This window comes from Oculina patagonica, chromosome 2 (assembly GCF_052425735.1).
Source record: "Oculina patagonica isolate OP01 chromosome 2, crgOcupat, whole genome shotgun sequence".
Lineage (NCBI taxonomy): Eukaryota > Metazoa > Cnidaria > Anthozoa > Scleractinia > Oculinidae > Oculina > Oculina patagonica.
This window is the reverse complement of record NC_135759.1, coordinates 3,371,835-3,385,324: the sequence shown is the minus strand read 5'-3', so window position 1 is coordinate 3,385,324 and position 13,490 is coordinate 3,371,835. Positions and strand designations below refer to the sequence as shown.

The following is a 13,490-nucleotide window of genomic DNA, read 5'->3' as shown; positions in this document are numbered from 1 at the left end:
TGCTATGGTCTATCTGTTGGCTGTCAATTGTGGTATGGAGTAGTGTTTTGCTAAAGGGTGAAAGACGCTTTTCATGTTGTTTAGGAGTGGAAGTCTTGAAAATAACTTAGCTTACCTGAATACTTTACACTTCCACATCACATTCTAAATTAAAACTGAAACCTAGAAGTCAACAACGCGCTGTTTACAAAACTCAACCGCAAATTAAGGAGCCAAAGAAAACCCAATCGAAAACACATTGAATATACTGTAGTACTCGTGTCGCGTATACGCTTATTCCGGCCTACTAAAGCAAACCAACAGTTCAGCGGTTCAATACATTCTTCATATATACCCACACCCCCGGCCCACACCGAAAAGAAATCCCTAGAATTGAGAACGCGAATAAATGATTATTTACTCGTGTTTAGCGAGACTAACGCAATCGATTGTCGCGAATGTGAAAGACTTGTAAAAGTACAAATTTGCGTTCTTAATCGTTTTAGGTTAAATATTAGCGCTCCTTTAGTGTGTTAGACGCTTGTACCAGTCCAAACTTGCGTTCTTACGTTCTTGGTTACATATTAGCGTCGCTTTAGTCTGTGAAAGACTTATACATTGCCTTCAAGTGTTGGCTGACGCTTTGTTCACCCACACCGAAAAGAACTCCCTTGAATTGAGAACGCGAATGATTATTTACTCGTGTTTAGCGTGACTAACGCAATCGATTGTCGCGAAAACAAATCCTTTAGGTTAAATATTAGCGCGACTTATACGTTGCCTTCAAGTGTTGACTGACGCATTGTTCACCCACACCGAAGAGAAATCCCTTGAATTGAGAACGCGAATAAATGATTATTCACTCGTGTTAAGCGAGACTAACGCAATCGATTGTCGCGAATGTGAAAGACTTGTAAAAGTACAAATTTGCGTTCTTAATCGTTTTAGGTTAAATATTAGCGCTCCTTTAGTGTGTTAGACGCTTGTACCAGTCCAAACTTGCGTTCTTACGTTCTTGGTTACATATTAGCGTCGCTTTAGTCTGTGAAAGACTTATACATTGCCTTCAAGTGTTGGCTGACGCTTTGTTCACACACACCGAAAAGAACTCCCTTGAATTGAGAACGCGAATGATTATTTACTCGTGTTTAGCGTGACTAACGCAATCGATTGTCGCGAAAACAAATCCTTTAGGTTAAATATTAGCGCGACTTATACGTTGCCTTCAAGTGTTGACTGACGCATTGTTCACCCACACCGAAAAGAAATCCCTTGAATTGAGAACGCGAATAAATGATTATTCACTCGTGTTAAGCGTGACTAACGCAATCGATTGTCGCGAAAATATCTGATTTGAGATACTCACGCATAAAAATAATTGTTATATAACGTTTATACATGTGACAAGTCACGTTTTTAACACGAGATAGCAAGTGTTGACGCAATACTAATGAGATACCCTTTCATCACCCACAGCGGCTAATGGAGTTCAAGTCTAATTTCCGGTCCAAAAATATCGCACGTAGACAAAAACAATTGTTATCATGGCGGGTGTTGAGCGCAGGTTGAGCGGAATGAAGTAGAAAGCGAGTTCTTCTAGGTTTTAGAAAATCTCTCAAGAGTTTTGTTCACAAAACATTTAAAGACGAACAAAGGGAGTGTATTCGACGAATAGTTTGTGAAAGAAAAGATGATTTGGCGGTGCTTCCGTTGGGATTCGGTAAGAGCGTGATCTATCACCAGTGGTGTCGAAGAGTATTACATCACACCACCAAAGACGCCAGACGATCGTGCCAGTGACGAAAACTACGACCTTTAAATGACTGACCTGAGCCTTACACAAAATCAGCCTTTGCAGAAATCAAATTTTAAAAACCATCCGATCAGCTCGTAATGTGAGTCTTATGCGTATTTTTCTCGTCTTTTGCCCGATAAAATGTGCGAAACATTCATTTTTCCGTGCTACGGCGGAATTTTAAAATAAATAAATATTATCGCTGAAAAGGGTTTCTTGAAAGTTGGGACAAGCATGTTGCCTCATCCTCGGTGTAAGAAGAACGCGAATAAATGATTATTTACTCGTGTTTAGCGAGACTAACGCAATCGATTGTCGCGAATGTGAAAGACTTGTAAAAGTACAAATTTGCATTCTTAATCGTTTTAGGTTAAATATTAGCGCTCCTTTAGTGTGTTAGACGCTTGTACCAGTCCAAACTTGCGTTCTTACGTTCTTGGTTACATATTAGCGTCGCTTTAGTCTGTGAAAGACTTATACATTGCCTTCAAGTGTTGGCTGACGCTTTGTTCACCCACACCGAAAAGAAATCCCTTGAATTGAGAACGCGAATGATTATTTACTCGTGTTTAGCGTGACTAACGCAATCGATTGTCGCGAAAACAAATCCTTTAGGTTAAATATTAGCGCGACTTATACGTTGCCTTCAAGTGTTGACTGACGCATTGTTCACCCACACCGAAAAGAAATCCCTTGAATTGAGAACGCGAATAAATGATTATTCACTCGTGTTAAGCGTGACTAACGCAATCGATTGTCGCGAAAATATCTGATTTGAGATACTCACGCATAAAAATAATTGTTATATAACGTTTATACATGTGACAAGTCACGTTTTTAACACGAGATAACAAGTGTTGACGCAATACTAATGAGATACCCTTTCATCACCCACAGCGGCTAATGGAGTTCAAGTCTAATTTCCGGTCCAAAAATATCGCACGTAGACAAAAACAATTGTTATCATGGCGGGTGTTGAGCGCAGGTTGAGCGGAATGAAGTAGAAAGCGAGTTCTTCTAGGTTTTAGAAAATCTCTCAAGAGTTTTGTTCACAAAACATTTAAAGACGAACAAAGGGAGTGTATTCGACGAATAGTTTGTGAAAGAAAAGATAATTTCCGTTCTTAATCATTTTAGGTTAAATATTAGCGCCCGGCTTCAGTGAGTGAGACGCTTGTACTAGTACAACGCTTTAGACTGTGAAACACTGAACCACTCACATTCTCGATTAGTTGTGTCATATCTCATTTGAGATACTCACGCATAAAAATAACTGTTATATAACGTTTATACATGTGACAAGTCACGCTTTTAACACGAGATCGCAATTGTTGACGCAATAATAATAAGAGACCCTTTCATCGCCCACTAAGCGGAAAGAACTCCCTTGAGAAATTAAAACAGTCCCTTGAGAAATTAAAAAAGTCCCTTGAGAGTAGACAAGAATGTTCCAAATTTTGCCCACATCACTCCTAATCTCCTACTTCTGCTTGTAAACAAGCAAAATAGTCGAAAAAAGACGTGTTTCTTCGCGAGCTCCCCCCAATCCCCCATTCGAGAAACATCTGAGGCTCCGGCCAAATAATTTCATATTAATGACGTACATTGCGTAAATCCTTGCAGTGCTTCTTATTGGTTGCGCGCTGCAATGACACGTTATTAGTAAAGAATATTTCGGCCCGCATCTCAAACGTCGCGTCTAGATCTAGAGGAATGGAAACGAGTGCGACACTAGTGACGTAATAAAAGTTCACAGCTATGCTTTTGTCAGATCCTCCATCTTGACCATATTGCTTTCTGTTGCCACCTCCTTTCTTCCCAGGTTACGTCTTTTGCCACAGCAAGGTATCCCATAATCATCTTTAGCAGCTTCTGCTTCTTCGATGGTTTGGTGCATCGGTGCAAAGACCGTCTCTGGAATCCAGTACATCAATATCCCAGCAAGCGTTGCGACTACACCAAAAATGACCACTGGAAACGCAATACTGAGACCTGGTAACTGACCCTAGGAAGGTAAACAGAATGCACTATATTTTTAAAGTTGATGATGTCATGTATTGGTCAGCAGTTTTGTTACGCATGCTCAATAAAGGGCGGACCCGGTTCTTGATGTCCGCCATGTTGAAATGTAGTTGTTTGTGGCGTGTGTTTGAATCCGGCCTAATCAGACCTATTAGAAGCCATCTGAAGGTTTCCTAGCAAGGTAAACAGAATGCGCTCAAGTTCATAGTCTCATTAATAACTTAAGGTTTGTATGTATTTAAGACTTCAGGTGCTATCGTAACAAAACATCACACAAAAGCTTGGCGCCAAAAGGCGATTTTTGCCGTTCACAGTAACAAACAAGACAAAATCGCCAGGGGTATTCTCACTTCCTATTCCTTTTAATTTCAGTTCTTTTCTGGAGAGATTTTTTGCCCCGGCGAGGTTTTTTTATCGAATTCGTGGCAAACACCAATATAAGGTTTCGTCAGCTTTGTTTCAGTTGAGAGAACAAGTGCCAGTTGATGGCGACATCACTTTTCCGAGAAGTGACTGAGCCCACATTTTTCGTCCCAGAAGTTGCTAAGCGACATAACGTATTTGTTCGCGCGATTCGATGAAGTAATTCGAAACCTCTTCGAGTGCTTCAACGAAGATTTGCCAAAACCGGCACTTATTCCCTGGTCTGGTTTAAGGAGTATTCCAATGCCCTGCAGCCTAGACTTACCATCAAGGCGACATATGGAGCTAAGATTCCACCAACCCGAGCACTTGTAGATCCTGTCCCTTGAGCTGTGTTCCTGAAATAATAAAGGAGATGGACGAGATTATTTTACAAAAACTCTGAGCTGCGAGGGAGAGCAGGGCACACAAAAACGACTGAGGAGCCAATATGCTCCCGTAAGAATGATAGTTCTTGTTATTTCATGCTGCTGTCCTAGCTATATATTTATGCGAGTGTTGTGCATTGGAATGGAACGGATACTAGATGAATATCTGACACTAGAACAGACATGTCTTCGTGGCAAATCCCCAACAAGCAAGTAGGCAGATGGCATAATCATGCTTTTGCTTCATCGACTAATCATTTGAACTAATCACAGCTGCGCTGTTCGGGCTTTTTTATTTTCGAAAGCTAAATAGAATAACAAAATGGTAGCCATGTCCAAAAAAAATGATTCGGAACTTCCTTGGCGGGTGTGACAATACGAAGTTCAAGGGAATAACCTGGACGAGGAGGAACTTGGCCGCGGCCAGAAGTCAGCTTTACCCTACAGTAAATGAACATAGCTCGAAGAAAAGGGGAGGAGGAGGAGGAGGAGGAGGAGGAGGAGGGGGAAAAGAAAAAGGTAGGAATAAGAGGAAAGACTGCTGTTAAAAGAACAAAACCTACCTCAGTACCGTTGGAAAGAGCTCAGACGTCATCAGATAAACACTCGTCCAAGTGCAGTCAATCATAAGGAATCCAAAAATAGACAGAGCTGTGGTTGCCACGGGAGCATCTAGAAATGATATATCATTGTACTGAATGATTATGGCGATTATGCCCTGACATTATTTATACTACATTACAACACAGCGTGAAAATCGGGATTTACATAAAATTAAAGGTGGTTAAATATGGTGTAAAGTTGGTTATCCAACTTCTACACCAACAATTTAATGTTGTTAAAGGTGGTTAATCCGACCTTTACACTACCGTGTGAAAATGTGATGTAAAGCTATCTGCCTTTAAACTTGAGTGTAAAGCTGGCATAAAGGTCAGCTTTAAAAAAATATAAAGTAAGCGTAAAACTAATTAAATTCCAAATTTACGACAGCTTTACTTGAGGTTTACACCACAGTAAAGTTATGTTTTTATGCTGTGTAAGTCTCGAAGTGCAAACAATATTACTACTGATACTACTCACTACCCAGAGATTCATTCGACGCAAGTTATGTCTCAAAATATAATGGAGCCTGAAATAAGGCAACTTTTTAAAACGAAGTCCCCGTTATAATAAACGAATTTTTCTGCAGACGGACCAAAGTTACTAACAGTAAAATGTACTGACTGTTAAACAGAACTCCTGAGTATAAAAAACGCTTATTATAAATTATAACGATCACATTTTCCCAATATCTTGGCACTTTTTGATATCTGCCGGCGTTCACTGTGTTATACGATAGACCATTACAGAGACAGTAGGCTTATACCACTCGGTTTACAAACCATTTTCAACAACTAAACAGCAATCCAATCCAATCACATGAATGGGTTCAAATGAGTTGGCAATCGAACACAGTCAAGCAGTCTCAAAATACAAATCTTTGCATCTTCCAATAATTCGACCATAAAAAGGTCAACGTTCAATAAAAAAAATATATGTTGCATTGAAATACGAGAACGAGATCGGTTTTGTTCTGACATACTAAGACAGAACTTGATAAAATGTGTTATAAAATGAGCTGTAAAAAAGAATCGAGGCGCAATAATATTAAGTGTTTACTATTCTTCCTGGTTTACTTCTTACCTTTGTACACCAGCAAAACTAGTAAGAAAGTAATCCCTACCAAGATCATGAAAATTCCATGGCAAATGCGGCGACCAAATCTGAGAAATAAGAAAAGCAATGACAAGAAATGTCAATCAGTCAGTGACGCAAGCCTACTGTAAGTAAAGGGTTTGAATTGCGCTCTCCTGCTCATGAACACCCGGTCGGGCGCTTTAACAGTGAGCTACAATGGTACAGCTCGTGGGAGCTATACCATTGTCCCAAGCTTCCTGCAAACCGCAAGCATTGGTCTTATACAGACTCTATACAAGATATGTATGAAACGATAGAATATGTCAAGCTTAGTAGAGGTATTAGAAAGATGTTAGTCAGACGGTAACACTATACAAGCGAAGACAACGGTTGCACATTGTTTTACGTTCTACCGCCGTTCTACCTAAATTAAAGAAGCGCACGCGTTAAACAAGAACGGTGCACCTCCCACGAGTCTCCTGTAGCTCACAGTTGAGTAAGAGCTTCCAGCAGGTTGAAAATAAAGGAAAACAAAGAGAATATACCGTATTGCTTACTTAAGGTAAAGGATCCACGTAACAGGTATCCTAAGCGTTGTAATAACCTCCATGATGGTATAATTGACGTACAGATCACCAACCAGTTGTGAGATAAATATAAACATCCCGAAACTGACAAGGGCCACAACAAACCTGCAAAATCGAGTGGCATATACAATTATGGCTTTAAATCAAGTAACAAGTAACCGACAGTCCTGAGCAAAAACAGAAAACTTCGAATAATATACTATTCGGTCGACCATTGTTTCGATTGTTGCGAAATTTTGCTTTGTTTTTCAAATTTAACTGTGTGTCAGGTGAAGCGTTTTGGAATTGACAAGGAACAGAAAACACTCCAAATTGATTACTTTCTCTTTCCCTATACGGAGCCCCGGTGGGATACTTGATTAGAGCGAGGAAATTTAGTGAGTAGGGCTTTCCACAAGTTGCTCGGCAACTTTTTAGCAACTTTTCGTATTTCGAACAACGTTTTCCTCTTTAAGCAACTTTTTTCCTTTTGAGCAACTTGTTGCATTTTGAGCAATTTCTAAACTGAAGATCTCCGAAGATTGTCCGAGTGTTGTTCGGAGGCCATACGAACGTTTCCGAAGATAAACGAAGTTTGCCGACGATTTTCGAGGAACATCCGAAGACGTTTATACGTCAAAATTTCGACTTTCGACTCATTCCGCATTAAAACATTACAAAAATAGTCAGCAAACATGACGCCATCGATAATCCTCACAAATTTTTTAGTGAAAAAAATCCTTTGCCTTATGTCTTAACAATTTTCTTTAGATACTTCTGTTGCTGTGAAATTCATGAAACAATCCCTTCGAAGGAATTCGTAGGGCTACATGGGAAAAATTTGTCTTGGTAGAAAGACCGTTATGGACTTTTTGGGGGCAACTCTCGAGTACCTTTTTTAATACAAAGTCGATTTTTTTGATTTATTGATGAAATTTTGCACCTTTTAAAATAGTAACTCTTTGAGAAATTTCTGTTGCTGTGAAAATCTGCATGAAACAGACATCAGTAAAGAGGTAAAGCTTCTTTCAACTCAATTAGCTAGCTAGCGTGAGTCCCCTTCTGAGAATCGACTATGTTAATAACTTAGGAGTGTCTTGGGGTGGAAGACAAAAACCACCAAACTAGTCAATCTGCTGCCTAAAAGGTCAACTAATAGACGCCAACTTACACCCCATTTTTTCGTGTTTGTAAGACGGATCGAGAGTAAAAAAAAAGGGGCGGGGGCCCCGGGAAAATTAATTTTAAGAACTCAGGAATGTTATTATAGGAAATCTGGCAAGTTTTAAATTACATCGTATAGAACGCTCTTTCAATAGTTTTATATTATAATGCCCCCTAACATACATTATTTTTTTCCCCCCCCCCCCCCCAAACCCCCCCCCCCCCCAAACCCCCCCACCCCCCCCACCCAAAAAATATATACTTTACATCTTAAAGACAGTAACATTTCATACCACTGGTAGCAAATGATCGCCGTCCATTTTCTCAGCTTTGGCGTCCGAAACAAGTCAACTGGTGTGTATTTCTTAGCTTCACGCTGTCTTTCTATCTGGTCTTTTCTCGCATTTTCTAACAGAGCTCTAAGCACCTCTGAGTTGACAGGTTTATTCTTTTTGCCATCAAAACGCTCGATAATGGTTTGAGCCTCGTCCAGGCGATCGTGAGCGAGTAGCCATCGAGGAGATTCTGGAATACATCTGTGGATAGTGCCAAAAAAATTAAAAATATATTCAAGCCCTATATCATCTTAGGTTTTCATCCCATCAAGTGTACTGTTGTATAGACATTCTTTCTACGGGACAGAAAAGGAGAGCAGCCTTGCAGGTGAAGTCAACGTTAACTGTTGTTTTGCCTGTGTGACCGACAGGAGTGAAAACATGAATTGTTGAAAAAATGATGAACAAGTGAACTTGTTATTAATTGAGTGTTACTAATTGAGTGTCGTAAAATCAAAACCAAAGTAATTACTTCGGTCAATCACAAAAGACACGGACAATCTAGTGAACCAATCAAACCTCGAAGCAAATACATGTTGCCGACACGAAGCGCGGGAAAACGTGCGCGAGCGAGTCACGATTGGTTTTGGTTTTAGTTCTGATTTGCTGAGAAAGTGGCGCAAGATTTTTAAGCCAATCACTAAGCGTAGCAATGCAAAACCAAAGCAAACGCAATTTACTTTCGACACTCAAGTGAAAACCGCTCTAAGAGGGTGTGTGAACGAGCGAGATAGGACCCAGATAGCGAGAGATCTGGCGATCTTGTGAGACAATGTGCATGTGTCAGCGAAATCATAGTAAATAGAGAAAAAATGGTTAGGAAGCTCGGCAAAGTTCTTTGTTTTATGTTTTTGTTCGCTATTTGGGATACGACACTGCACAAAACCTGACAAAATACAATAGGTGGTCCATGACACAACTCAAAAGAAAAATTGCGATTACGCAATTTATGCATAGTGTGTGAGCCCGTAACAAAACATGTGCAGGGTGGTTGACTTCCAACAAAAATTTCGGCCACTTTATTTCCTTCTTTGATGTCTGCCGAGCTTCCTTATCATTTCCCTCTATAAATCATGGCGAAATAAAGCCTAAATATGCTATAATCGCACGGATCAATTGTTACATGAAGTGAGAGTAAATTTTTTGAGAGAGCAAAAAGGCGAAAGCAAAGTACCAAAGTGTTAATACTAACATTTCGGCGGGCACTCGAGACAATTATACTAATGTTCTCTTATACTATACGAGGATTTTAAGCCTGCGTCTCGATCACTTACTTCCAAAAAGGGAACAGCAATATTGCTGGCAGAGTAACAATCATGATCAGATTCCTCCAATCACGTTCAAAATAAGCGATAAGGACAAACAACATTTGGAAGCCGTTGTAGTAAAAATAAGTCATATTGCCCGCGGCTGTTCTTGTGCTGGGTCCAACCAACTCCATACAAAAAATATAATGTGACAACATGACTCCAGTAAGACCAAAGCCAACCATGAACCGGAGAACCGCGAACAGAGGGATGGAATGAACAAAGGCCGACCCGAATCCGGTAACAAGCTGAAAAAACAACAAAAACACCATTTTTACAATCACTGAGACATTTCTCGCTGCTCATTGGTCAAGAGCAATGGTCAATGCGACCACAGACCATAAAAATGACGCAATCTGTAACGTAACGCATATTAAGTACTTTTCGGTAAACTTGACACATTTTCCTGACTGTTCCAATAAACTGAAACCAGTAAGTTATAGAATATCAACTGGGACAGCCTAGTCCCTACGCGTTCTCCTCCTCTCTCGGGCGAGCGCGAGGTCCACGTAAGGGCCTGGGAACGGGTAAGCGTGCCGGCACGAAATTTCGCGCCAAATCGATAAGCGGTAAGGGAACGCCAGGGTACTAAGAGGGTCTCAATGGGGTGGTGGCTTTTACGGTTAACGGTTAAAATTTTGGCTTTGTTACAGCTAACGGTAAATTTATTTCCATAACGGTTAAAAGAAGTTAAAAGTTAATATCCATCGTTTTAAAAAGTTAAAAATTAATTGCCATTAGTGAAAAACATATTTTAGGTGTCAGGGCCATTCTGGGACGATGAAGTGAACTAATTTGGTTTATTTATAATTACTTACCGATTTTTTACGGTTAACATATTTTACGGCTAACGGTTAAAATTATCCAATGTTTACGCCTAACAGCTAAATTTTTGGCCGTTTTACGGCTAACGGTTAACCCCATAGAGACACTCTACTAGGCTGCAATTGGGACATTTGAGGCACAACTTCTGACGAACTGATAAAATATCTTTCGAGCTGTCGCGTCCCCAATTTGCCAGTGAATTTTGAATGTTATTGTTTAAAGCAAATCGCTAACGTTTTTTCATGTTGCACATTCTAACAGGAAAATGACGTCATAGCAGGCAGTGGAGTGAAAGATCACTTCTGCGACTAGTGGTTTTAATTGAGTGCTAAACACTTTATGACGTCATTTCTATGGTGCATTCAACAAAAAGATCACAGAAAATTGTGGTCAAGTGGCTAAGCATTAAATGTTTAGTTTGAATGTTAAAAGAGTTGGTCCTAGATGATCCAGAGTTCGTGGTTTGCTATCCTGCAGAGCAGGCGGTTTATAAATAAACCGCCTGTTCTGAGGGCTATGGTTTGACTTTAGAACTGTCTAGAACAGCTTACCATAATAGCGTTGCAAATAAAGATGCATTTCTTTCGGCCCCAGGCGTCTGACATCATCCCGGTCACAATTGAACCAACCAACATTCCCGCGAAGTAACAGGACTGTATTGTAGCACCCAGGAACGCGCGGTCACAGATAAGATTCCACTGGCAAGAAAAACGCGTAAAAAACGTTGAGTTTTACTGTACCAGTGTGACAACGCCTGTCATTAATAATACTTACCTCTGACACGGTGCTGTGAAAAGGTCCGTCAAACTCGTATGACGTACATTCGTCACAACATTTCTTTGCGTCACACGTGACATTTGGCGTAACGCAATGAAAGCCAGGGGTACCAAAACCAAACACGAGTAATGAAAACTGATTGGTTATAGGAAAAACCATCAAACAAGTACAGAAGTACAAAATTTTCTGGTATCTTCCAAAAGATGACACATGTTCAAATATGTCATCAAACTCATAGGTCCGCTTTTTGTCTTCTGATTTCGCACTTTCAGCCATCACACCTGGGGTGAAAATAAATTGAAGTTAGAAATACAGTTATGTCTGGGAGGATCTCTACAAAGCTGGCAAACATTTTATAGTTGATTGCATTGTTGTTTTTTTTGTTGTTGTTGTTGTTTTTGTTTTGTTTTGTTTTGTTTGGGGGGGGGGGGCGATATTCCGTATGGTCAAAATGTTAGCCTTCTTCTACGCGTTTCGTTAGTCAGGAACCGGCCCGATGAGTAGGGGCGATGAGGAGCGAGGCTGGGTTTTCCCAACAAAGTTAATGGGTTTTAATTAATATCTCGACCCGGTGGCGCTTTGAGCAACTCTTCTTCCTTGGTCAGGGCTGTTAGTTCAATGGCTAAATGGCTAAATATTTGCAGTCTTGACGATGGTAATAATTTTTACAGCCCCCCTTTTTTTTTGCAAGGCGACAAAACTTGGAAAGCAAACGTACATGCCTTTCCCTCCTAAATTCTTCCTCGTCTGTGTCGTCGCCATGTTTTAAAATAGCGACAGAGTCTGAAGTATATCTATATATGCAAATCGAAATATATTTAATAAATTCCACTTTCCTATAAGATATTATTTTCTTATTCGGAGCAGTAGGAAAAATTCTCAACTTTTGTGGAAATCATTCAATTTGTGCGATCATGGGGCCAATGACTTTAGGATTCGTTTCCAGTCTGTGACCATCATCTCCCGCCAAGGGCAGATGATGCTTACGTGTATATAAATACGCATAAGATAGAGCTTCAACCAAAAACCCCAAAGTTTTTTTTTAAACTAATATGCGACCTTAACATTAAGGTGCGCGTAGGGCATTCGAGAATAAGAGTTCCGATCGCGAGTTTCGAGGAGAATTACAGGGGGGGGGGGGGGGGGGGGTCAACAATCGTCGATTATCATTCTTGCGCAGCTAGGCGAGGATGGGTGTATAAGGGACTTGCAACATCACGCAAGGTCGAGACAGAGAGAAAAAATCTCGCTGAGCGTCAAGAATATTTGAGCAGGTTCAATTTTATGAGAGTTGTAGTTGATACTTGACGAGATTTGATGAGTGTGTGTGGAAGTTTCGGGCCAGTGAAAGCTAGTTAACGTTTGCGCTAGCTCTCGGCTACCCCGCGAGCGATCGCGTGAGACCGTCGCTCTCGACCATGAAAATCTCTGGCATATAATCCAGTCCGTTTTTCACGGACTTCAGTAGTACCCTAGAACGTTTTAATTTTGTAAGCTCAGCCTGGCAAATAGAGTGAGTGTTAATAATTTATAATTTATATTTTAGTCTGATAAAAGCTCTCTAGCCTTGGACGAGGAAATTACTGACATTTCATACTAGAAAATTCCCCTTGACAAGCAGACACAGCCCATAGATTTGCCGCTATATCGTATCTATTACTTGCGACTCATTCAAGAGGTCGGTTATTCTTATAGACTGTACAACTTTGACTTTACAGAGTAAAAAAAAACTAACCTGAACGTCTGAACTAACGAAGAATGACAGCTAAAGCACAGCGTTCCGCTTTCGGAACAAGACTTCTACTCTTCTTTCTGCAATCGCACGAAACCCAAGTAAAACAAAACTTGATACCCTTTACAGGTTTAACGACAATTGGACATGGGATACTGTAAATTATCTCTTCACAATGACAGTGTCTTGATTGTGCATTATTACCTATCGACCTGCGTGCAGACGTCCCCTAAAATATTGCCGAGTGCACGCAGGCTACTATCGAGAGACGACCTCAACAACAAATTTATAAAGCTTGTCGTGTTACACAGTTGTAAAAGCAAAAACGTTTGATTGATGTTCATAAGTGTATATTATGGAAGAGAACTTTTGTGTCCTTTACCTTTGGTTTATGTTTAGCGGATTTTAGTTGAGTATATATCGCCTAACACCTAAACTAAAGGTATCACTCTGGCCAGTCACAAAGGACACACAATCCAGTGACTCAATTCAAATTTAAAAGAAGTACATATAGCCGGCA

The 13,490-nt window shown here is 40.3% G+C and overlaps 1 protein-coding gene across 1 annotated transcript; it reads right to left on the bottom strand.

Annotated features, from left to right (window-relative positions):
• Window positions 1-1,901: 1,901 nt before the first annotated feature.
• LOC144642678 (organic cation transporter protein-like) lies at window positions 1,902-13,315 on the bottom strand. The gene is made up of 10 exons (XM_078501704.1): window positions 12,974-13,315; window positions 11,236-11,519; window positions 11,013-11,159; window positions 9,604-9,884; window positions 8,288-8,530; window positions 6,822-6,956; window positions 6,271-6,350; window positions 5,151-5,259; window positions 4,485-4,557; window positions 1,902-3,779 (listed from the first exon to the last, which is right to left on the bottom strand). Exons 2-10 carry the CDS (start codon window positions 11,512-11,514, stop codon window positions 3,531-3,533), a joined length of 1,596 nt encoding a protein of 531 aa, XP_078357830.1. The 5' UTR covers window positions 11,515-11,519; window positions 12,974-13,315; the 3' UTR covers window positions 1,902-3,530.
• Window positions 13,316-13,490: the final 175 nt, after the last annotated feature.

What these genes read in the sequence shown, in the direction of transcription:
- LOC144642678 (XM_078501704.1), bottom strand. Translation starts at nt 11,514, where the DNA reads ATGGCTGAAAGTGCGAAATCAGAAGACAAAAAGCGGACCTATGAGTTT. An exon ending in TTATTTGCAACGCTATTATG is followed by an intron (nt 9,885 to 11,012) that starts GTAAGCTGTTCT and finishes TTGTTTTTTCAG; the next exon opens with CTTGTTACCGGATTCGGGTC. An exon ending in TTGCTGTTCCCTTTTTGGAA is followed by an intron (nt 8,531 to 9,603) that starts GTAAGTGATCGA and finishes CACTATCCACAG; the next exon opens with ATGTATTCCAGAATCTCCTC.